Below are 26,764 nucleotides of genomic sequence, written 5' to 3'. Positions count from 1 at the left end.
TCTAAAGATATGGTGTTTGATGGAAAATGTCCATTGGGGACTTCAAGATTTACCTGCTTAGAAGAATTCCTTGATCGATTTGAAGCAAGTGCCATGCCTACGCGCTGCAGGTGTCAAGATCTTCCCAGTCACAAACGCAAATGCACTTGTGATATTGTTTGTGGTGTGTGAGACAATTTTCCTCAAAATAATAATAAGTGTAACACACATTCACAATTTTTATATCTAATACCATCTTCAATTTCTTACCTTACTTTCTTTTATTTCTTATTTTTTATTTCGATATTCTTTAACAGATTAATTTGATTTGGGGTGTTTGACGGGAATAACCAATAACAAAGGTTTCAAGATAATCAAAAATCAAAGAAACATCTTATTTTTTTATATAAAATGTTCTGAGTGACATCTCAAAATAATAACAATAATTTACTATCACATAAATTAATATTATTAAAAAAATAATATAAAAAGAATAGATCAAAATTTATATATTAACAAAAATGATAAATAGATAATTTATATCTATTAATAATAAATTAGATGAAAATCTATTATACCAATAAAAATATTTTATGATGAATATTTTCAACTTGATTGTTTTCCTGGTTTCTTTCCACCTAATGTTCTCATTTTTTTTAAAGCATTAAGTTATTTTTAACCCTTGTTTTAGAATTTTTTTTCTTATGATCCAGAGTAATAATAACAGCTCTTATCAGAAAAAGTAAAATGTGTTTTTAGTACTGATGCAGCTATAAAAAAAATTAAAAATTATCGACAGAAATTTTAGTGAAATTAGAGATAGAAATTTACAAACGAATTTTATGTAATAATATCAACGAAAGACTCTGTCAATAATGTTTGAATATATTATGGACAAACTATTTATTGATAAGGACATTAATAAATTTCACGCAAAATGTTGAAGAAAAAAAAATAATATATCTATCGATAGTATCTATAAATAATATTTGTTATATATTATACAAAATATTTGTAACTAATATTTAATCAGTAATATTTGTTATATGTTAGACAAATATTCACTGTTAAATTTTTAAAGTTATTAGTTAATTGCGGAACAAAAAATTCCGTATACATTTTTACATCGGTTAACGAAACAAAAAAATTCTATCAAATAATATTCTCACGCTATCAAATTACTATATATATATATGATGTATCAAATTATTATTATGTCATAACTTTTAATATATAAATAAATTTTATATGATTATATTATTGTATTATAAAATATTATGATTTTCAAATATATATACATCATTAAATAAAATATAAAAAAATTTATCCTTTTCACTTTGAAGCATTATATCCAACATCATTTTTTGATTTGTAACATAAAATTATCACAGAATTTTAAAAAAATAATAACAACATCAACATAAAAATAGGGTAAGCAAATGTTTTTAAGAACTTTTGATAAAACTTCAAACTTGAATCATTCAATAAAATTATATATATCATCACATTTCATTAATTCCAAATATATTAAATATATATCCCATATCCATATTACTCATATATGAAATTTATTAACATCTGCTGATAGATACTTAACTCTACTTCTAAAAGACTTAAACATTGATTCAAATTCAGATATTTACAGAACTCATGTCATTCTGTTATGAAATCCACATAGACATACGCATAAAAATATTAGTACCAAATCATTTCATATGACAAAAAAAATAATATTACATTGATCTATGAACTATTTAACGAATAAATATTAACTTATTAATTTTGTAAATAAAATATTAATATATTAGTTATTGATCTAGTAAATATTAAAATAGTTGAATGACACTAGTCAAAATAATTATTAGAATAATATGAGTAAAATTAAAAATTAGAATGAATAGACTAAAGTTTAAATTATAATGATTAATTCTAATAGTAAACCTGAAATATAAACCAATTTTTAAAGACTAAAATAATTAGTTGCAATACTAACTAAATTAGAAAACATTTTAGAAACTAAAAAGAAATTTGGTTTCTAAATTAATTTCAGTTATTGTTAAATAGTTTATAAATTGTATCTAATCAGCAACCAAAGTTTTAATTATCAATTATTTATTTTTTAAATTTGGTAACAAAAACATTGGTTGCTAATTAGATACCAATTTATAACCTATTTAACAATAATATAAACTAATTTAGAAACCAAATTTTTGTTTAATTTTTAAAATGGTTTTTAATTTAGTTATTATTGCAACTAATTATTTTAGTCTCTAAAAATTAGTTTCTATTTCATGATTTTCTTGGATTTATTGTAGTATTCATCTAGCAATTTTGAGCATAACTTTGACAATGACTTTTATTAACTGAAGAGGTGAATGAGCAATTGTTTTACAAGTTTCACTCACCAATGACAGAATGATAAGATGAGGAAAATCTACTTCAATTAGGGTCACCTTCTTATTAGATATAACATTTTATTATTTTAGGAGTATGTGTAATTTTGGGTTTTAATTTAATCTTTAATTTAGTTTCATTAAAGAAAATTATTAAATAAAAATTATTTTGAGAAAAAAAAAGTTGTTATAATAATTAACTTACATATTATCTTATAAACTAAAAGTTATTGATGTTTAAAGTAATTCTTATTATTAATAAAAATTTATAAATTGATATTACCAAGATTTCAAGAAAATAATTAAAACTTAATAACTAATTAGATATAAATTTAAAAATTAATTTAAATTTTTTGTCAACAATATAAATTACTTTATATATTATTAATCATTGTATTGTCTTTAAAATAGTATTTAATTTATTTAATATAATAATTTTTTTAAATTAGTTTTAATTTAATTATTTTTTAGTGTTTTTAAATTTATGTATTTTCTATATTTGAAAATTCAGAATAATACGTATTTCCCACATTTAAAATTTACTTTTAAATTTTAGTTTATGATTTAAGTATGTGTTTGATCTTTTCGGTTTATGATTAATATGTAACATTTGATATAAGTGTTGATTAACATGTATTTGATTTTTTAGGTTTATGATTAATATGTAACATTTGATATAAGTGTTTGATTAACATGTATTTGATTTTTTAGATTTATGATTAATATGTAACATTTGAAATAAGTGTTGATTAACATGTATTTGATTTTTTAGGTTTATGATTAATATGTAACATTTGATATAAGTGTTTATTATGTATGTGAGATAAGATAAGAAGAATAAAAAATATAATACTTTAATTTACGAACATCAAACAATTTTAATTAAAAAAAACTAAATGAAAGCCTAATGGTAACAAATAAATAAGTGGTGAAATAAATTATAATCAATAAACAACAAACTATAAATCATAAATGATGAGTTAATAAATATGAACTAATAATAATTAATAAACAAAAGTAATAAAGTAAACCATGCAACGTTTCACATGCTATCTGATGTGTTTACAATTTTCTTTATCCGTTTCATAGTTATTGCATTTTCAAGTTGTTTCACAATAACTATATTTTTTTTAAAATAATGTTATTAGAAACACGTTACATTTTAAAAAATAAATGCATTATTTAACCTGAGATAAAGAAAACTAATTTAAACACAAAAATTATAAAGAAAAAACTAGACATTTTTCTGAAAAATGAGAACATAAATCAAATTGATTTTTTTTTTTAAAAATTAAAATTACTCTTATTATGAGACAGGGAATAAAACAAATCAATATCAGTTTTAACCGTTATTTAGAATTTTATATATCATTATTAACCTAATTAACTTAGCTGTAAAATTAAAATTGATGAGTTGTATGAGAAATTATCTGTTCAATGAAACTTGCATTATATGATTTCAAAAGTAACTGTTAGATTGCTTTTATTATAATAAAGAAGTTAAGCATTTTCAAAAATTGCTTTTATTGTAATGAAGAAGTTAAGCATTTCCAAGAAACATCTAGAGAGTTTCACTTCATTATAGGTCTATATAAGGATCGTTTGGTTGCAACACTTTTCAATCACTTCAAAGCCATTTGGATCCAACACTGTTGAATCACTTCCAAAAAAATTGAAACAAAGAAAATCATTATGACGAAGTTTCAGAGCAGTGTCCTTATTGTGTTAGCTTTGTTTGCTCTCTTTAGCCAAATTTATGGTAATAAACTCCCTCTCTTCTCTTCTCATATTTTTATTGGTGTTTAGGGTTTAAGGTTTAGAGTTTAAGGTTTAGGTTTTAGTGTCTTGACCCTTTGGTTTAGATAAAAATTATGTGGGTGGTGTCTGTACAAGGGGTGAACCACCCTTGAAGTGGTTCATATTTATTTATTTTTTATTGCTGATAAAAAAAATTAAAAATAAGTATTACCATGATTTGTGAGTTTTATTTTATGAGAATATTATTGCTATTTCAGATTTTGATGTGTTTGTGATGTTGTGATGAACAGGGGAAATCAAATTTTGCCCTAAAGATATGGTGTTTGATGGACAATGTCCATTAGGGACTTCAGGAATGAGCTGCTTTCGAGAATTCCTTGCAAGATTAGGAGCAAGTGCTATGCCTATGAGTTGCAGTTGTAACAATGCTGGTAGTAATAAACGCAAATGTACTTGTCAAGTTGTTTGTTCCCAGTGAGACAACTTTCCATAAAATAATAAATGTGGACCAATTTTATGTAACACATTTGGAAATTTTAAGAAAACCATTCTTATAGCTATAATAATATCTTTGTTTCATCTTCATTTTGTTTTTTTATTTGTTATTTCAATGTTGTTTAACAGATTAATTTGATGTTTGGTGTTTGACTGGAATAACCAACAACCAAGGTTTCGAGATTTGACCATAATCAAAAAGCAAAGAGAAAACATCTTACGTTAACGTCTAACTAAACTAGAAAAATGTGAAACTTATATGTAGGAGTAATCAATGCAATTAATCTCACTTGTCTCTCACTATAAAAAAAATGTTTATATCCAGTTTTGCAGTTTTTCCATACTTTTCTTTCCACTTAACGTCCTCATTTTTTATACTTCAATATTAAGTTATTTTTAACACTTGTTTTAGAATTTATTTTCTTATAATATGGAGTAAGAATAGCAGCTATTAAAATAAAATAAAATAAAATAAAAATAGTAAAATTATGAATTGTAAAGGAAAATGATTATTTAACACCCATTACTCATTGCTCCACTTTACACTTCACTGAATATTAATATTTCAATTATTTTTAATTTTTTTAATTTTAAAAATTATTTTAACATTTTGTATTTTGTCTATATTTTTATTAAGGGTATTTTTTAATTTTTTAATTATAAATATTAATATTTTATTGTGAGTATTAAGTGGAACAAGGTGTCAAAATATCATTACCCATTTAGTTAGAAAAGCGCTAGTGTACTATTATTTAGGTAAAATCAGTTAATTTTTAAATCTGCCAATTGATCTGGTTGCCTCTATAAAAAAAATTGATTATATTACTCTATAAAAAAAGTGATTATAAAAATAATATCGTAAAAAACTGTTTTTTCTCTCAACTTCTCTATAATTATTTTATTTAAATTAAAAAAATTGTTTGATAATTACTTATTAACTACTTTTTTAATTATTTTATTTAAGTTTAAATTTTTTCTTAAAACTACTTTTTAATTATTTTATTTAAATTCAAAAAAATTGTTCTGTAACTATTCTATCAATTATTTTTTATAATTATTTTATTTAAATCTAAAATAACTGATAACTACTCTATTAATTATAAAATGACTGAATAACTAAAATAAAATAATAAAATAAAATATTAATATAAGGAAAAAAAATTGTATTTACTTAAAAACAGTTAAAAAGGAATTCCGTTATATATATAAGTATAAATTATATATAGACTAGTGGAAACACAGGCGCGATAGCGCATCTGTTTTTTTTATTTTTATCATTTATATATATATATATATATATATAGTTATGTTTAATATTAAAAATTAAATAAAAAGATGTCAATTGAACCAAAATAATGTATCCGTATTTTTTTTTTATCATTTATATATAATTACGTTTAATATTAAAAAATAAATAAAAGATGTCAATTAAACCAAATAAATTATTTCTTTCCACATTTGACAAACTACTTCTCATCTAGAATTTAAAATTTAAAATTGATAACTGTTTTTATGAAATGACAATATATTAGTTTAAAAATAGGAAATGATTGAAATATCCAAAGAAATCATTTTTCCACCTCTTTTTCAATTCAAAATCGTCCTCCACGTATACCCAATGTTTAAAAAAAAAAAATGATGCAATGCACATGATAAAATAAAATAAAATATTATATTAAAATAAATAAAAAATAAAAAAGAATTGATAGCAATTAAATAGGTGAATTTTCTTTATATATAAAGGTATATAGATATAGATAAACAACAAACTATAAATCATAAATGATTTATAAATCATAAATGATTTATAAATCATAAATGATTTATAAATCATAAATGATGAGTTAATAACCAACACACTATGAACTAACTAATGATAATTAATAAACAACAAGTAGTAGTAAAGTAAATCATGTAAAGTTTCACATGCTATCTGATGTGTTTACAATTTTCTTTAGGTTTCATAATTATTCCATTTTCAAGTTGTTTCTCAATAACTATACTATTTTTTAAATAATGTTATTAGAAAGACTTTACATTTTAAAAATAAATGCATTAAAATATATTTTAAGTCATCATTAAAATATTTTTTAACTCTTTAGAATAAGAATTAAATATGGTTTTCGTTGTACCATAATACAAAATTGATTTTTTTTCTAGTTCAAACTTTAAACCTTTTGAATACTTGTAATAAAAAAATTATTAGAATATATCCTTACAAATTTTATTTTTTTTACATAACAAACACCGCAAGAAAATCAATAAATATAAACTAATTTTAGAGACAAAAAATAAATAGTTGTTATAGTGACTAAATTAAAGACTATTTTAGATACTAAAATAATTTTTGGTTTTTAAATTAATTTCTATTAGTATTAAATAGTTTTTAAATGGATATATAATTAGTTACCAATGTTTTAACTACCAATTATTTAGATTGTATTATTTAGATTGCTATGATTGTAATGAATAGGTTAAGCCTCCCCAAGAAGCACCTCAACACTTTCACTTCACTATACATCTATATAAGGCATTCAGATGCAACATTGTTCAATCACTTGAAAGTCATTTGGATAATCATTTTAAAAAAAACAGAAGCAAAGAAAATCATGACGAAGTTACAGAGCATTGTTCTGATTGTGTTTGCTTTGTTTTCTCTCTTCAGCCAAACTTACGGTATATAAATATTATCATGATTTGTGAATTGTGTTTTATCATAATATTTTTTTTTATATAAAAGCTTTCATGTATGCAACTTATTTCGGCTACACTGACACACACCTATCAGAATATTGTCATTATTTGAATGTTATTGTTATTTGAGATTTTTGATGTGTTTGTGATTTTGGGATGAATAGGGAATATGAGAGTTTGCACTAAAGATATGGTGTTGGATGGAAGATGTCCAACGGGAACTTCAGGAAAAAGCTGCCTTCAAGAATTTCTTGATAGATTAGGAGCAAATTCTACGCCTACGAATTGCACTTGTAAGACTCGTCCTACTAATAAACGCAAATGCACTTGTCAAGTTGTTTGTTCCAAGTGAGACAATTTTCCATAAAATAATAAGTGTGGACCAATCTTATGTAATACATTTGGAAATTTTAAGAAAGCCATTCTTATAGCTATAATAATATCTCTGTTTCATCTTCCTGTTGCTTTTTTATTTGTTATTTCAATGTTCTTTAACAGATTAATTTGATGTTTGGTGTTTGAGTGGAATAACCAACAACCAAGGTTCCAAGATTTGACCATAATCAAAAAGCAAAGAAAAATCATCTAACGTAACGTCTAATTAAACTAGAAAAATGTGAAACTTATATAACGTCTAACTAAACTAGAAAAATGTGAAACTTATATGTAGGAGTAATCAATGCAATTAATCTCACTTGTCTCCCACTATAAAAAAAAATGTTTATATCCAATTTTACAGTTTTTCCATACTTTTCTTTCCACTTAACGTCTTCATTTTTTTTATACTTTATTAAGTTATTTTTAACACTTGTTTTAGAATTTATTTTCTTAAATTAATTATTTGTTATAATAATTAAATTATATATTATTTTAAAAATTAAAATTATCAATGTTTAAAGTATTTTTTATTATTAAAAAATTTATAAATTAATTTCTTAATTAGGATCTGATTAGTTGTCAAGGTTTTAAAGTTAAAAACTTTCATAACTAATTAAATACAAATTTAAAAATTAATTTATAATTTTTTATTAATAATATAAAATATTTTTATATACCAATAATTTTTTTTTGTTTTTAAAATAATATTTAATTTAGTCAATATAATAAATAATTATTTTTTTTTAAAAATAAATTTTAATTTAATGATTATTTTAGTGTTTCTAAATTTATGTATTTTCTATATTTGAAATTTCATAATAATGTGTATTTCCCACATTTAAAATTTACTTTTTGATTAGGTATGTATTTGATCATTTTGGTTTAGTATTAATATGTAACCTTTGATATAAGTGTTTATTATGCATGTGATTTAAGATAAGAAGAAGAAAAAATTATAATACTTTAATTTACTAACTTCAATCAATTTTAATTAAAAAAACTTAATGACAGCAATAAATGGTAACAAATGAATAAGCGGTAAAATAAATTATAATCAATAAATAACAAATTATAAATCATAAATGATAACTTAATAAGCAACACACTATATGAAATAATGATAATTAATAAGCAACAAGTAATAAAGTAAAAATTTAATTATCTTATTCGTCGTTATATTTTGGGTCAATATTCAATTTAGTACCGTGATTTTTTAAAAAAATCAATTTGATAAATACAAGTAATTTTAACACTTGTCTTAGAATTTATTTTCTTAAATTAATTATTTGTTGTAATAATTAAATTAGATATTATTTTAGAAACTAAAATTATCGATATTTAAAGTACTTTTTATTATTAAAAAAAGTTATAAATTAATTTTTAAATTAGTATCTGATTAGTTGTAAAGGTTTCAAAGTTAAAACTTTCATAACTAAATAGATACAAATTTAAAAATTAATTTATAATTTTTTATTAATAATATAAAATACTTTATATACCAATAATTTGTGTTGTTTTAAAAATAGTATTTAATTTAGTCTATATAATAATTAATTATTTTTTTTTTAAAATTAATTTTAATTTAATGATTTTTTCAGTGTTTCTAAATTTATGTATTTTCTATATTTGAAATTTCAGAATAATGTGTATTTTCCACATTTAAAATTTACTTTTTGATTAAGTATGTATTTGATTTTTTGGTTTAGGATTAATATGTAACATTTGATATAAGTGTTAATTAACATGTATTTGATCTTTTTAGGTTTATGACTAATATGTAACATTTGATATAAGTGTTTATTATGCATGTGAGATAAGATAAGAAGAAGAAAAAATTATAATACTTTAATTTAGTAACTTCAATCAATTTTAATTAAAAAACTTAATGACAGAAATAAATGGTAACAAATGAATAAGCGGTAAAATAAATTATAATCAATAAACAAAAAATTATGAATCATAAATGATGACTTAATAAGCAACACTATAAAATAATGATAATTAATAAGCAATAAAGTAAAGATTTAATTACCATATTCGTCGTTACATTTTGAGTCAATATTCCATTTAGTATTATGTTTTTAAAAAAAATCAATTTGGTTCATATGGTTTTCAAAATGTATTCAAATTTGTCCTTTCAGTTAAGTTCTCTTGCTTAAGAGTGTTTATATGGAGAGAGAGGTAAGATTGAGAATTATTATTATCATTTTATTATTATTAGTATTAATATTATTGTTATTATTATTAATATTATTACTATTATTTTTTTCTTCATATTATTATTATTATTACTGTTGTTATTATTATTATATTATTTTTATTATTATTATTATTACTAATATATAATAACAATAATAATACTAATAATAATAATAATAATAAATAATAATAATAATAGTAATAATAATAATAAATATAATAATAAAATAATAATAATAATAATAATAAATAATAATAATAAGAATAATAATAATAAGAATAATAATAATAATAACAGTAATAATAAGAAGAAGAAGAAAAATAGTAATATTAATAATAATAACAATAATAATACTAATACTAATAATAATAATAAAAATAATATAATAATAATAACTCTCAATCTTACCTCTCTGATAAACACTCTCTTTCTTTCACATAAACACTCTCTCTGCCACGTAAGCAACACCAAACCCTGTTTGGTAGGACTTAACAGAAATGACCGATTTGGATACATTTTGAAAAACATAGGGACCAAATTAATTTTTTTAAAAACCATGGTACTAAATTGAATATTGATCCCAATATCGGAACGAATAAGGTAATTAAATCTAGATTATTTCATTTCAATAAGACATGAGTTAATGAAATATAAATATATAAATAATAAGAAAATAACATTTTAATAATTTGGAAGTTATTTTTAATATGATTAATAAATTCATATGGTAAGTTTAGAATCATTTCAATTCATATATATATATATATATATATATATATATTCCATATATTTTTTTTATATAAAATAGAGAGACACTCAACTAAATAACACATAAATTTACATTTTTATTTAACTTCAAGTTGAAAGATCTTATATTTTATGAGATTTTCAAATTTTATCTTATTAAACAACTAATAATTATTAAATTATATGCAATTATTTTATGTAATTATTATACGTTACATAATTATATGTAATTAATTTAATAATGATAAAATCTCATTATTAGTGGATTCTACGTAATTAACTTATAATACAAACCAAAAACTTTTAAATTCTATGTGCAAAACTCCAAATCTTTTCAAATGCGATTGCGTAAGATCGTATTGAGTAGAGTTCAAGACGATATGTACACGTATCAAAAAATCAATAAGCATGAATTTTTTCATTCGTGATGGTTGTAAAGATGGTGAAAAATTGTGATGAACAATCTGCATTATTAAAAAAAAAAAATTATTAAATTATAATAATTATTGTCAATTTAATAATAATAAAATCTCATCCTACCTACTAATTAGTTTATAACACAGAACAAGAAAATTCTAAAAAAATTACTTTTCTTCCTACTCTGCAAAAACTCCAAATTTTTTAAAATGCGATTGCGAAAGATCCTATAGGGTAGAGTTCAAGCAGGATATGTGCACGTATCAAGAAGTCTATCGGCATAATTTGTAGAATTCCTTCGTAGATATAGTGGTGAAAAATTTGCATTATTAAAAAAATAATAATTATCAAATTATACGTTATATTGTACATAATTATATTCAATTAATTAAATAATGTTAGAATTTCATGATTAGTGAATCTATATATTATATAGCTTATAATACAGGACCAAAAAGTTATAAAAAAAAATTCTTTTCTTACTACTCTCCTAAAATTTCAAATTTTTCAAATGCTATTGCGGAAGATATACCGTTCAAGTAGGATATGTGCAGTACAAACAAGTATTTGAATCTAATTTGGTATAAATTCCTTAGTGATGGTGGTAAAGACTGGTGAAAAAAATGTTGTTAACATCTGTATTATTAAGAAAATAATAATTATCACATTGCACGTAATTATATTGTGATGAACAATCTGCATTATTAAAAAAATAATAATTATCAAATTATATGCGATTATTGTACGATATTATATGCAATTATATGCACCTAATTTAAAATAATAGAATTCATGATTTACTATATTCCTATATAATTTTCTTATATATCTTATAACTCATATAAACTACTACTACTATTATTATTATTATTATTATTATTATTATTATTAACAAAATTCTTTCCATAACAATCAAGATAATAAATAGTTAACAACTTAACTATTACTAATATTATATCGAACACACTTTTCAATTACATCAATATTATGATATAACTTAATAAAAAATAAATATACAAATAAATAAAAGATAATACCTAATATTTTTTATTCAAAAATTATTTCTAAAATTCAATATTATAACCTTACATATTCCCATAAAACAAATATTCAAAAGAAACCGTGAAACCAATGGAATAAAGTTAAAAAAACATAGAAATCCATTTTTTTTTCATTCAAAACTTTTTCGAAGAATTGCAAAGAAAGTTGTAATTAATTAAATAAATATATATTTAACTAATTAATTAGTTAAAATTAATTTTCTTATTTTTTTTATTTTAAACTTAAATTATTATTTTTATTTAGAATAGAATTACAATTTAAATATAAAAAATATAATTAAAATTATAAAAAAATATTATAAAATAACATAATTAATCATATTATATATATAATAAATTATAAATATCAATAATAATAAAAATAAATATATTTTTTAATAATAAAGAAATAAATTTATATAATAATTATATTAATTACAAAAAGTAAAGATAAAAATAATAATGTTGTTTAATATAAAAATAAACTTTTATCAAATATTTATAATTATAAATATCTAAATAATATTTTAATTAAAAATAATTATAATTTATAAATAAATCAATCAAATTAATTTTTAATAATTTTTAAACATAAGGGTAAATTTGTAAACTTACATTTTTATCAATTAAAAAAAATATAATTTCAATCACATTCATCTAATCACTTACCAACTTTCAAAAAAAATTTCTACACTTTCCATTCTATTTACCTTAATCCAAACACTCTAACTTTCTTTACACTTTCCCTTCAAATCATCTCAAATTCATTTCAATTCCTTAATCAAAACAAAACATTAAGGTTTAGTATATAGGATAAAAACAATTAATAATAAAAAGGAGAAAAATATCTAAAATTATTGTGAGATGAAGTCTCTAAATAATCATAATTCAGTGTAGGTCAGCAAGTTAAGAACTCTAATGATTATGCTTTGGCATTGCAAAACAATGGACAACCACATAATGTGGTTAGTGTTTTTTGTAATGGAATGAGCTAGTTAAGAACTTTAACTATGTGATCCATTGTACTCTAACAGGGCAAATTTGTTGACTAACATAATGGATTTGGTGTGCTATGAATGAGTTTATGTGGAAAATGGAGATGGAATGAATGGTGACTTAGTTGGTGGATTAAGGTGAGAAAAAGCAAAAGGGTTTTGTGGGGTTAATTGGAATAAAATAAGTGAGTGGGAGTGGTTGATGGAGGGGTCCTTGTCCTTAAGACTTATGAAGTGATGAGGTTAAGAAATTTGTTGGAGGGCCACCCAGCACTCACATATTCCAAGTCCACATAAACATATTTAAATGTTTGTGAGCTTAGTGTGATGACAAGATATCTCAGTAAATGGAACAAAAGAGGTAAAGAAGAAATGGTGATTGGATTTTTGGTTTCAGAGTTAAAACTGGAATATGTTCTGTTCCTTTTGGAGTTACATGAGGCCAACATTTATTTTGTGGCCCTGACTTTAAGTGCTAACCAAAGACTACTCTTCTAGAAAACTGATTCCCATCAAAAAATTAGAGATCAAATCACATAATTATAACTCATGATTGAGGTGTATCTTATCTAGCTAAAGGAACTAATGGTTAAAATTGAGAATCACAAATCATGTGGCCATAATAGACTCTAAATCCATATTAAATAAATTGAATCTTGTATCGATAGGATCCGTAAGACAATTGAAAGTCCAACATTCAATTAGGGTTGACTGAAACAACTGAATTCATTATGTCTAAACAGATAATTAACAAGACTAATCAGTTAATAAACATTAGGTAATACATTCTTAATTATGGTCAAAAGTTTTAATTCAACCCAATAATAAAGAACTCATCATAATCGTATAATTATGCACAGATTTTAAGAATAAGGTAGGTGATCTTCAGTATTAATAACACCGAGTATTAAATACTGGAGATCTCACCTGAACATCAAAATGTTTTTACAGGTACTATCCAAGTTTAGAATTCACAAAGTTAAAAAAGATACCGAGAAGAAGACAATAGTTATTTTGATTTCAATCTGTTTGAGAACAAATCCTAACCCTTACAGTTACAACTCAAGAGTTTCAACATAGTGATGATTACTATGATATGAGTTAAACGAGTGTGTTGACCAAATTTTCTATTGAGGGAGAAAAATACTAAAAATCTACTACTGTACTTGGAAGTATCTGTGCCAATGTTCTACACCGACATGGGACATTATTTTATGTTTGAGATGTGTCATTTATTTCATAATGGGGAAACAGAGAATTGTGTTGTCGTATCTTACCATCGTTAGATAAGATAATAAAAGTCGTCGGTGGTTTATTCTTATTAATAATTATACATTTTCAAAAGAAGAAAATTGCTTTTCTTTATATTTTTGTTCATGCGTAATATTGTTGTGATCAATTAAAACGTTTCAAGCGTCTTATAATTCTTAGTGCATTTTATATCGAACTGAAACTACATCTTATTATGACTTTGCATAGTTGAAGAGTTTCAAATCGATACTTTTCGGTTTAATTTTTCAGAAACTTTCCAAACAGATTGAAATTTGGATACGTCAACTTTGTGTGGCTTACAAAATTGTCGAGAAATTTTATTTCAAAAGTGTTGAAAATAATAACTTGTTGCTGCCAAAATAACCAATGGTTTTGCTCAGTGCATCATTCCCATTGTTGTAGAAGAGGAAAAAGAAAAGACAAGACAAAATTGGTATACTATAATATGGCCTTCATTTCAGTTTTTTTTCTACTTCAAAGAACTGTACTAAAACAATACCTCCAGAAAAAAAATGACCAAAAGAAGAGATTTTATGCCAACATTGTAGAATAAATTCTAACCTCAACCCAAATATTCATTCCAAAATTTGTGGGTCAACCATGTTCAAAAATTTGTTGAACGGAAATTTGATCATTTTGTATTTGTGGGGGGTGCAGGGAGATATTCCTACAGTGTAGAAAGAAAGCTACACTTGGGAGCCCATGGCTCTATTTGGGCCTTGAGCCTCTTTTCTTTTGTTAAGAAACCCAGAAACAAAAGCACCTGAAATTAGGGTGTTTCTCCCTGCACCCCATCATTTTCGCACCCCATCAAAAAGACCAGTTTACCCCTTTTAAAAATGACTTCCAGATTACTATGATTTATCATTCTAAAAATTAAAAAAAAAATTTTTCCAGAATAGTTTTTTACCTTCCAGCTTTCTTATTCTAGAAACACAGTTTCCTTACAAAACCCCTATTCCAGAAACACCCTTGCTTACAAAACTCCTATTCCAGAATCACCCAAAATCATCAAGTATTTCAAAGAATGTAAGGGTGCAAAAAGAAAAATATAGGTGTACTGTCTAGGCCGAAAGGTCAACTGAAAGTCTCGACCGACCGAAAGGTTGTACGGCCAACCGAAAGTCTCGACGCCGAAAGGTCAACTGAAAGTCTCGACCGACCGGGAGGCTCTGACGCCGAAAGGTCAACTGAAAGTCTCGACCGACCGAACTGTTGTGCGTAAAATTAAATTAGTGATTATAGCAAAGCCCATAAGATGGGCCCAAATATACAGGTGTGTGTTTTCAAAATGTTAGGTGCAAAAAGAAAAGACCTAAGTAACTCTTAAGCCCAATAAGAGAGCCTTATAAATAAAGGTTCAACTCAAAAGGTAAGGAGAATTTCAATTGATCTGATAAGCAAAAAACTATATCTGACTTTGGCATCGGAGCGCCTTGCAGGTACACACACCCACCTGTGAGGAGAAGAAGCCGAGAGCCCAACCCGAGAAGAAGCCGAGATCACCTAGCTGAAGGAAAAGCCGAGAGCACCTAGGTGAAGGAGAAGCCGAGAGCACCTAGCTGAAGGAGAAGCCGAGAGCTCTTAGCCGAAGGAGAAGCCGAGAGCACTTAGCCGAAAGAGAAGCCGAGAGCATCTACCTTGAGAAGTCTAGAGCACCCAATGTGAGAAGAGACCGAGAGAGTCCAGCCCAAAGTTCGGAAGATTTGTATAAGAGTTAATCTTGTCAACCTAATTTTAGTGTTCTTGGTCCTTGTTGTAAGAACAATAGGGATGCAGGAAGAAACACCCCTGAAATTAACTACCAAGAAAAGAGCCACCCTAAACGAAATATATTGAAAACACTAACATGGTAAAAATGTCTATATTTTTTGAAGCATAGTAAGCCAAAATCTGATTTACCCAATAGGAATCTTCTATCAGTATTAGACAATTATTTTATATTTTAAATTAGGCCAGCATAGGTTATAATGAGACCGTTAATAGTGATTTATTACTGGTGAGATATAAAAAAATGGTAGTTCTCTTCTCTACAGGGGAATGAGAGCTCATAATAAACAATATCATTCAAACCCAATCTCAAAACTGGAACCTTCTCTGCCAAAATTTAATTTCCATCCACCAAATCAATGTTTGATAAGAGAACAACCAGCCCCCACAAAAATTACAGAAAAAAACATTGAAGAATAAAAAAAGTCTCCCTTTCATGTTATGGAGGATAAACAGAAATACAGCCTATATCTTCAATTGAACATATAAAGAATTTCACATCAAAAGCTGTTGCTACCAACCAAATGTTCCATCACATGATGAATGGATATAAGGTGAAATATGATTTTTTTTTCTTACTCTTTAGCTGCGGTTGTATTCAAAATCAATCTTTCCACATATCTGCAAACTCATCAGGCTCCAAAGGATTAGACATCTCATGCATTTTCCTCCTTGTCTTTGCTTTGACCTTCTTCGCAAACTTTCCAGCCTTCTTCTTTTTCTCCAAAGCTCGAACCTATCAGAACCAGCAACCAATGATAGATAAGCTTATTAGTAGTAGAAAGCTTGAGAAATTCTAAGCATACACGAAAAATATATTGGTTGGTGTACCGGTCGGCACCGGACGACCGCATTATACTCATGGTAAAATCATCACAAAACCCTGCGTCTTATACGACTCTTCGTCCTTCCATGACCTCTAGCCGGACGACCGGATGGTGTATGTCGATTAAATCTAATTTAATCCAGAACGTGGTTACACGTGTAGAAAAGAGCAGTTATGACAACCATTGACGAAGTAAAAACACGTTCTCTAGACCACTCCCCTGGTTTTCAGGAAACCACCAGGCACGACCCAAAGACCACTAAGCATGTCTCTAACCATCAACTGATTGGCCCACATGGCCAAGGCCCAGGTCAACCTACTAAAGGGACTGCTGAAAAGGGGGAAAAGGTACGTTTTCCATACTATCAGAGAATTCACACTTGAGCACCATCGCTGACTTGAGCGTCGGAGTGCAATCGCAGGTACCCCCGCCGGCCGACCGAAGCACGCGAAGAGAAAGAAGACTTGAAGAATAGGACAACCAAGAGTGAAGAAGACATCTTGTATCGACGTGGATCAACATTACTCAGGCCCCAATATCCATACAGGTACAGTTGGTACCTGATTTGGAGATACATAGAATGGATTCTCATATAATGTTGGGCCTCCAAAACTGCCACCAAATATTTTAATTGGGTTCAAGCAGAATCGTGGACCGACCTACACAAGTAGTTTGCACACAGGTTAAATGAATGTTATAAATGGAAAGATCAAAAATACACCAAGAACCAGTTTTCAGACCTCAATCAATGTCATTTTATCAAGGCCTCCCCTTGGTAATTTATCTGCTTCATTATGATGAGTAGAAATCTGCAAGGGAATAAAGATGTAGCATTCCTTAGTAGGCCACAGGCAGAAAATAATACAATACTTTGTCATGAAAAAATCAATATTATATAGTTGGAGAAAATAAGACCATGTAATGGTCGAATTAAATGAGTCTTGTGAACAACTAATAGTAACAATTGTCCTCTAAAAGACTATGCCATGAGTACAACACAAATGACTCAATCTAATGGGTTATTGTCCTACAAAAAATGAGTAGAACTTCTATTGCAGGCTCGCACAGGAATCAAACCAAAATCAACACTTGATTCAGTCATCACTGATTTGGTGAGACTGACCATCTGTGATGCACTGATACTTCAATTTGTATCAAATATCCGTATCCAATACTCTGGGATACTTTACCAACGATGAAGTATCTAATCTATTAAACACTAATACTTATTTTGACAATGTCTAATAAATGTGATTTCAATTTTTGTACATTTTTCAAAATTTAAATGTATAGCCGTATCAGGTATGCATCATAACTGATATCGTGCCCATGCATCATAGCAGACCATAATTAAATGAATGAAGTTGATCAATAAATGAAACATTACATGCACCATAGTTTAATCTTTGAGCTTATAAAACAATACCATACTGGAACGTCCAAAATGTTTTACACTGGTAGTAGATAAAAATTTAAACTCATTATAACAATCCAATATCCTCCATCTTAAAAATTGTTGTGGTTAAGCATTCTTTACATCATATTGAAGTCTATTTATTAAGGAACCCAAAAACTAATCCTTCAAATTGAAATGTATAGATAGAAACTTAAGTTTATTCCTCGGTAATGTTTATAAGAAACTAAAGGTTAAAAATGCTCCACCCAAACTTCAGTTCAATCATTAACCTGTGGCTAAAAAAGCAATCAACATATTTATAATCACAATGTATACACATAATTTCTTTAGAAGTGGCTAGAAAGGAGACCCCAAACAACAATGTTCAAATTAAGGAACCCATAAATTCTTTAAAGGACAATGCTAATACAAACACAAACCTGGTAATTACGGAACCATATATGGTCATCAGCTATTGAGAAAACAAAAACATGATCATGGAAGGGCTTAGCTTTTCTATGGTCCTTTGGTATTTCGAATATCTGAACAAAAAAGAAAGAAATAGTATATCAAATTATCAATTACAGTAGACATACAACAGTATCAGAAATAGAGAGAACTGTACACAGAAATATATGCACTAAACAGAACTCACAGCTTACTCAATCTAAACTATGTAAAAATAGATGGACCTACAATAACATTAATTGAATTTTCTCCAATCAGAAACAACAAATTGAGAAAATACTCTTAGGAAGATACATGACAACCACAATGCAAGATCCCAATTATATCAGGAAAGAGCACATGAAGCAGTTCATAATTAGACTGGAAATTCATAGAGGCAACATCATGAATCAACAAACTAAGATGAAACCATCAAGCTAACCTTTACCTTGTATATGAAATGGCATATATGAGAGTAATCAACTAAGTTTTCCTCGGATGAAACTAGGTGGAAAAAGATGAAAAAACTTGCAAGGAAAGAAACCGACCACATACCTGTAACAACATCTCCTTTAACAGTTTCCAATGTGCATCTTTTTCAAAATTTGCAGAAAACGTCAAAAGAGGACGGGAATCTTTTAGGTGATTTCCCGTTAGCTTCAACTCCTCCATAGTATGCACTGAAAAGCAGTGGTGGAAAAAGTATATAAAAAAATTGGGTGGGAGAGAGAGAGAAAAACACAAAATCATAATTCACTGGGAAGAATGACCAGTGATGCCTAGAGTATACAGACATCAGAACTCTACATGATCAGAGCAAGCAAATTAGTATTATATAAACATTACGACAATGATCAGATCAGAATATTACCCGCACTAACTAGAAATTTTACAGATGGGCCACTGGGGCATTTGGCCATCCAGAGATAAAGATCTTTTTGCTTCCTGCACTGAAATTGATGCATAGAAAATGAGAGGAGAAGACACTAATCAGAATATAACAAGTTGACCAGACACAAACTCATGACTACCACCATATCATAGTTAAATAGCATCAACATTTGTAACCAAGAAACGAATCCCTCTACCTACAAGCATGCTTTAGATTTTCCAAATAGCAAACATAATGCAAATACTAGTCTAGAGAACAGCACGACACATCAATCCTAAATCGAAGTAACACGGCACTGAAAAACCTTGTGGCATATAAATAAAATACCTCAAAAAATAAACACGAGGAGCAACTTTTGAGCTCAACAAGCTTGTTCAGGGTGGCGCCTTTAGTTTCCTTTGATTCAACCTTGTTATCCTTCTTGCAATGCGGCAAAAGTGACACCAAGTTCAACATCAAATGCCGGTACCTACAAATTAATGGAAAATAAATACTCCGCCCAAAAAAATACCATTATAATATACAAAAACTGACTCACTGCACAAGGTTTCTCTGTTCTTAAACTTTGCACATCAAGACACAAAAATAGAGTAATACAAACTATAAACGAAAAACACAAAATTTATAACTACAAGTCATGGGGTTTGTAATGCGCCTAGAGCAAGTGACCAAAACCTTCTCTTTGTTCCTGAATATTGGTGAACCAACGTTGCTGTCGTCGACTTCATCATTGACTAGACTCTTATCCTTCCAACCCAAAAGGGTCCTCGTTGGTCTCTCTGGAGCAGCATCTTCCTTTTTGGGCTGTGCAACAAGTTCACTACTCTCACTGTGCTTTCTCTTCTTCCCCATTTTTTTGCTTCAAAATCTGACACACCCAATAACCATAATCACAAAAACGTTATTCACCAAACCTTGGTCAGAAATTCAATTAAATTAATTAACCGATCATTCGGTCGGAATATATAACTAAAATCCGAATAATAACAAACGTTATTCACCAATCTTGGTCAGAAATTCAATTAATTAACCGTTCATTCGGTCGGAATATATAACTAAAGTTATCTGAATTATAACTTAAACGTTATTCACCAAACCTTGGTCAGAAATTCAATTAAAATAATTAACCGTTCATTCGGTCGGAAGATATAACTAAAGTTATCCGAATTATAACTTGAACGTTATTCACCAATCTTGGTCAGAAATTCAATTAAATTAATTAACCGCTAATTCGGTCGGAAGATATAACTAAAGTTATCCGAATTATAACTTAAACGTTATTCACAATCTTGGTCAGAAATTCAATTAAATTAATTAACCGTTAATTCGGTCGGACGATATAACTAAAGTTATCCGAATTATAACAAACGTTATTCACCAATCTTGGTCAGAAATTCAATTAAATTAATTAACCGTTCCCTCGGTCGGAAGATATAACTAAAGTTAGCCGAATTATAACTTTAAAACGTTATTCACCAGCCTTGGTCAGAAATTCAATTAAATTACCTTAGTCAGAAATTCAATTAAATTATATATAAATGTCCAAGTTACGCGCGACATCAAAGCACCGTCGTCCGGTATTAAACTGCGTGGTAATAGCAACATGAAAATAAATTCGATAGCAAAAAGTAAAATAGTTCAAAACACGTCACAAAGCAGTAAAATTCTCTTTAGCCCACACCCCGGGCCCAGGTAATGAAAATATTAAACAATATCAAGGGTGTCATCCGGTTGCATCGACTCCTCCGGCGGTACGGTATCATCTGCACGTGGCATCTCGGTTGTAGGACAGATGGTTTGATCATTCTCTTCGGCCTCCTCGTCCCCCAGAGGCATCAGACGGCCGTCCACCACATCCATGTTCGAGTCTTATCGCTCAACGTCGTCCGGCACCAATGGAAAAAGGCGACCTGCCGAACGCCCTGCCTGAACGACTCCTCGTTAATGCTCAACATGAACCCTTGAAGCTGTTCAACTTGAGCACTCAACAATTCTTTCTCCGCGGCCAGTTTTTCCCGCTCCTTGATGGCATCTGCCCGTCCAACTGCTACTTCTTCGAAAGTAATCTTTAAAGCCTCATGCTCCTTCCTGACCGTCTGAGCGTCAGCCCGGGCTTTGTCCACTGCCTTCAGGGCATCCTTCAACGAGACAGCCGATTCGTTGAGCTGAGATTTCAGTTTTGGAATCGAGACTGTCTTCACTCTCCTTAGCTCATTCCCAAGAGCCCTGGTCGCCACGGCCGCACGACACTGCAGCTCAACCGTCTCCTCGACCATATCTAAAGTGCTCGATTAACATCGCAAGTGCCGGCCGACCTCCCACCAAACTTGCTCGATGAACATCGCAAGTGCCGGCCGACCTCCCACCAAACTTGATGACATTGCAAGTATTGCCCGACGCCCGCTTGCTCGATTAACATCGCAAGTGCCGGCCAACCACCCACCAAACTTGCTCGATGGCATTGCAAGTATTGCCCGACGCCCGCTTGCTCGATTAACATCGAAAGTGCCGGCTGATCGCCCACCAAACTTGCTCGATGACATTGCAAGTATTGCCGAACGCCCTCTTTTTCGATTAAACATCGCAAGTGCCGGCCAACCACCCACCAAACTTGCTCGATGACATTGCAAGTATTTGCCCGACGGCCGCTTGCTCGATTAACATGGCAAGTGCCGGCCGTCCTTCGTCCGCTTGCTCGATTAATATCGCAAGTGCCGGCCTGCCGGCCGCCAAACTTGCTCGATTAACATCGCAAGTGCCGGCCGACCACCCTCCAAATTTGCTCGATTAACATCTCCCAGAAAGCAACATGATTCACTTCCGGATTGATGAATCCATAGCACACTCCCAGATCTCGAATTCAAATAACAGGTGAAGGTCAGTTTCGGAATTTACAAAATTATGGGGGTGCAGGAAGAAACTACCTTCCATATTAGCAAAATGGCCCATAACCAATAAAAAGGGCCTTAACCTAAATGAAAGGCCCATTCTCGTTGAACCAAAGCAACTTCTGTAGACCAGAAAACCTTAAAACCCTTTCCTCGCCTCCACCGCAGGTTTATTTCTTTACGTTCGGCTGAGTTTATTTTTGTTGCTGTTCATTCTCGATCAGGTATGTTTCTGATAACCCTAGACTGATTGTTGTTTCCAATTTCTGTTATCAACACGTGCTATGGTTTCTAGCTTTAGTGCCTGTTTGGATCAAGGGGTGGCACTGTAGCGCAGACGGATTTAAGAGTGCCACCCCCGTTTGGTTCCGTGAGAGAGTGAAGGTGAGGGTGAGATTGAGTGGAAACATGGGTGATTTTCGGATCCTCCCAAATATGAAGAGAAAGTAGAGTGGTTAGAGAGGAAAGCCACGTCAGATTAGTGAAATACTATTGTGCCCTTATTTTTTTCATCTTCCACAGTGTAAACTGCCATTGCCATCGCGCCCCATGCTTCTTCTTCTTCCTCTGCGGCTTCTCTTCTCAGTGTCTCTTCTCTTGCACTGTGCTTCAGATTTAGGTTTTCATATTAACTTGGGCTTCATTTTTTTCCACTATGGGTTTCAACTTTTAAAAAAACATTACTTTGTTTCTTCCTGCACCCCTTTATATTCTTATATCATCCTTATAATTTAAAAATTAATTTTATATTATATATTTTGACAACTATTTTTTAAAATATATTAATTTTGTTAATAATAATAATGAAAATTATTATTAATAATAATTTTGTATATATATATATAACATAATTTAAAGAATTATAAATAATATTAAAACTATCTAAATAAATTAACTTAAATAACAAAATTAATTTAAATTAATAAAATAAAAAATGATAAAATTATACTTATATTTAAAATTATATTTAATTATTTCTTTAAATTTTACATTTATTTTATTTTATTTATAAATAAAACTTTAAATTATTTTAATTAACTAAAATATGCACAAAATTAATAATTATTTATTCTTATTTTATATACAAGAAACATAAATAATATTAAAATTATCTAAATAAATTAACTTAATTAAAAAAATTAATTTAAAATAATAAAATGGAAAATAATAAAAATATATTTAAATATAAAAAATTATTAATTAATTTCTTTGAATTTTAAATTATTTATTTATTTATTTATAATTAAAACTTGAATTTCTTTTAATTAAATATAATGTGTAAAAAATTAATTATCATTTATTTCTTCTTCTTTTTATATAGAAGGGTAAATTTGTAATCTTAAAATTTACACAATTAAAAATAATTCAAAATATCCTTACAACCATCACATCACTCACATATTTCAATAAACTTTCCTCACACATCCACTCTAACATACCTCAATCCAAACATCCTCAACTTTTTTCACAAATCTTCACACTTCCACTCCCCCACACCCTCAACTTTCCACTCTCCCACGCCCTCTAATCCAAACAAAGCCTTATTGTTATCTGATTCGGTTTTTGCAGGTTAAGTTATCAGTGACAATGTATCTTCAGTTTTACATAAACGACAATGGTGACAAAGTCTACACCACTAAGGTAAGTTTTGTATTTGGTTATGAAGTTTGTATTTATCAAACATTCAATAATGGAGCGACAATATTTATTCTCTCGTGTTTCTTTAACCCTCTTGACTCAATCTGAAATGAATCATTGAAAGGCTGTTTCAGCCCTAGCTCAGTTTAACGCACTGGTTCTTTTCCTACGTTTTAATTTCTTCGTGTTATGATTTCCTGTAATAAAATTGCATCCTCACGGGTTATTGGCAACAAGCCAAAATCTTGGTGGTTATCACTGCTTTGAAGTGTGTTGTTTTTCTTCTTTGCAGAAAGAGTCGCCGGTAGGGCTAGCTACACAATCTGCCCATCCAGGTATTTTGCTCTGCTTACTGCAGTTTCTTGACATATATATGAGTTTTTTCAAATTATGCTATAATAATTGCTTGTGAATTCAAAAGAAAACCTTTTGTCCTTCTCTGTGCAATTTCTTTGTAATTTCTGTGTTGATACTAAAATGCACTGTGGACCGTAACATTGTTATAGTTTGTATTTTTTTATTTGGGGGCTTTTTTTTTCACTTCTCTTCTATTTGCGTAGATAATTTTCTGAAACGGGTTGGCTTGAATTGTATGGATTAATGGGTTTATTATTCTCATTGAAAATTGGGGTTGTACCTAGGGCATTTGACAGTTTGTGTTTTAATTTTAGAGGATCTGCTCTGTCAACAACGACAGAAAAAGGGTTTTTGGCATTGCATTCAATCTGTGTTTCTTTGTGTTTATTAAAGAAATGCTAGAGTTTTCTCTGGCAGCCCGTCTTCTAGAGTTTAGTTGTGAAATTGGGATCAAGACTTTTCTTGGTTGTTTGGTGTACCGGTCCGCACCGGACGACCGCAGGATACTCATGGTAAAATCATCACAAAACCCTGCGTCTTATACGACTCTTCGTCCTTCCATGACCTCTAGCCGGACGAACGAGTGGTTTATGTCGAATAAATCTAATTTAATCCAGAACGTGGTTACACGTGTAGAAAAGAGCAGTTATAACAACCATTGACGAAGTAAAAACACGTCCTCTAGACCACTCCCCTGGTTTTCAGGAAACCACCAGGCACGACCCAAAGACCACTAAGCATGTCTCTAACCATCAACTGATTGGCCCACATGGCCAAGGCCCAGGTCAACCTACTAAAGGGACTTCTGAAAAGGGGGGAAAGGTACGTTTTCCATACTATCAGAGAATTCTCACTTGAGTACCATCGCTGACTTGAGCGTCGGAGTGCAATCGCAGGTACCCCCGCCGGCCGACCGAAGCACGCGAAGAGAAAGAAGACTTGAAGAATAGGACAACCAAGAGTGAAGAAGACACCTTGTATCGACGTGGATCAACATTACTCAGTCCCCAATATCCATACAGGTACATTTGGTAATTGCCTTTTTAGAGGCCGTCTTTGTCAAATTCTTAGCGAGATTGGCATTCTTTGCTGCTTGATTTTGATCCTGGTTTTCTTTTGTCCCCTTTTGGTCTTTTTTCCCTGAAGGATTTTTGGTCTTTATAAGGAAAAAAAGTTAAAGGTGGAAAAAAAGTAACACCATCAGCCTCGTCGTTTTTCCGAAAGTGCCGAGTCATCATCTTGATATGCATGTTGGATGTAACATTGGATGAAAGTCATTGACTGAGAAACATATCATTGTGGCTGTTTGATTAAGAGCTTCTGTAGTGTGGAACTTGGTAGCATAGGGCTAATTTACTACAAAAAATTGTTTTCTATTTTGATTTGTTTGTTAATTTTATTTAAAAAAGCCACCTAGTACTTTGTTTCCTATTTTCAGCAGTAACAACTTATTATTTTCATTGCTCACTGTATAATATTTTAAAGATCTGCTTTTTGCACAGTTTGGATTTTGTCATTGGCATAAGGCATACTAGTCACTCTCAAATACATGTGAAATGTTATTTATAAATTATAATTCTCTCCATTTTCTGTACCTGTTTATGATTTTTGTGGTTTTCCCAAAATGCAGCTCGGTTTTCACCCGATGATAAATATTCGAGGCAGAGAGTTCTTCTGAAGAAGCGTTTTGGATTGTTACCAACCCAGCAGGCACCTCTAAAGTACTGACTGATTTTGAAGCTCCAATTTTTAAGTGTCTTTTCTGTGCTTGGCCGTGTTTTGTGAACTAGTGTAGTGCCGATACCTGGTGCCTAGTGATTGAGCCATTTATATTGTTTTGAACCAATTACGTCAAATATGGCTCACTTATTACTTACTGTATTAGAATGAAGTTTCCAATGTTGAAATGCACTAAAGGATTTTGAGTTCTGTTGCAGTCAATTTAATATTGTGAAACAAATAATTTGTCTCAACGCATGGGGTGGTTGCCAGCTTTCAAAACGAGATAAAAGTGCAGCTAGATGAAACCAGCTACATGAATCAACAAAGAATGAATGAAATTTTTATCTGTGCAAATATGTTTACACGTATTTTCCTTTTCCCAATTAAGAAACGTAAGAGAAAGAACTTAGTTATCATTAACACAGGTAATTTGATGGAGATAAATGAATTATAAAAACA

General features: G+C 28.9%; 2 protein-coding genes and 2 long non-coding RNA genes across 5 annotated transcripts in view; 3 read left to right on the top strand and 1 right to left on the bottom strand.

The window, feature by feature from the left end:
* The first annotated feature begins 3,998 nt into the window (after positions 1-3,998).
* On the top strand, positions 3,999-4,719 carry LOC137826886 (uncharacterized). The gene is made up of 2 exons (XR_011083609.1): positions 3,999-4,131; positions 4,421-4,719. It is a non-coding gene; the product is annotated as an uncharacterized lncRNA (long non-coding RNA).
* Positions 4,720-7,177: 2,458 nt separating this feature from the next.
* On the top strand, positions 7,178-7,717 carry LOC137826600 (uncharacterized). Its single transcript, XR_011083541.1, has 2 exons — positions 7,178-7,301; positions 7,484-7,717. It is a non-coding gene; the product is annotated as an uncharacterized lncRNA (long non-coding RNA).
* An 8,694-nt stretch (positions 7,718-16,411) lies between these two features.
* LOC137823365 (ribosome biogenesis protein BRX1 homolog 1-like) overlaps positions 16,412-26,764 on the bottom strand; it is a 16,597-nt gene continuing 6,244 nt past the window's right edge. The window contains exons 2-9 of the mRNA XM_068628470.1: positions 20,348-20,568; positions 20,028-20,188; positions 19,680-19,758; positions 19,364-19,488; positions 18,802-18,903; positions 17,706-17,774; positions 17,526-17,624; positions 16,412-16,874 (exon numbers count right to left, since the gene is read on the bottom strand). Of these exons, the coding sequence (XP_068484571.1) occupies positions 16,743-16,874; positions 17,526-17,624; positions 17,706-17,774; positions 18,802-18,903; positions 19,364-19,488; positions 19,680-19,758; positions 20,028-20,188; positions 20,348-20,552 (972 nt within the window). The 5' untranslated portion in view covers positions 20,553-20,568 and the 3' untranslated portion in view covers positions 16,412-16,742. The remainder of the gene's footprint in view (positions 16,875-17,525; positions 17,625-17,705; positions 17,775-18,801; positions 18,904-19,363; positions 19,489-19,679; positions 19,759-20,027; positions 20,189-20,347; positions 20,569-26,764) is intronic.
* On the top strand, positions 22,666-26,556 carry LOC137823364 (H/ACA ribonucleoprotein complex subunit 3-like protein). Of its 2 annotated transcripts, none has more exons than XM_068628468.1 (4): positions 22,666-22,812; positions 24,158-24,229; positions 24,519-24,561; positions 26,214-26,556. In XM_068628468.1, exons 2-4 carry the CDS (start codon positions 24,176-24,178, stop codon positions 26,309-26,311), a joined length of 195 nt encoding a protein of 64 aa, XP_068484569.1. In that variant the 5' UTR covers positions 22,666-22,812; positions 24,158-24,175; the 3' UTR covers positions 26,312-26,556. The 2 variants fall into 2 exon arrangements, with proteins under 2 accessions (XP_068484569.1, XP_068484570.1); XM_068628469.1 differs by lacking the exon at positions 22,666-22,812 and adding an exon at positions 23,116-23,207.

This window comes from Phaseolus vulgaris, chromosome 8, assembly GCF_000499845.2.
Source record: "Phaseolus vulgaris cultivar G19833 chromosome 8, P. vulgaris v2.0, whole genome shotgun sequence".
NCBI lineage: Eukaryota > Viridiplantae > Streptophyta > Magnoliopsida > Fabales > Fabaceae > Phaseolus > Phaseolus vulgaris.
Note: the sequence above shows the minus strand (reverse complement) of the source record. Positions and strands in the feature narration are given on the sequence as shown.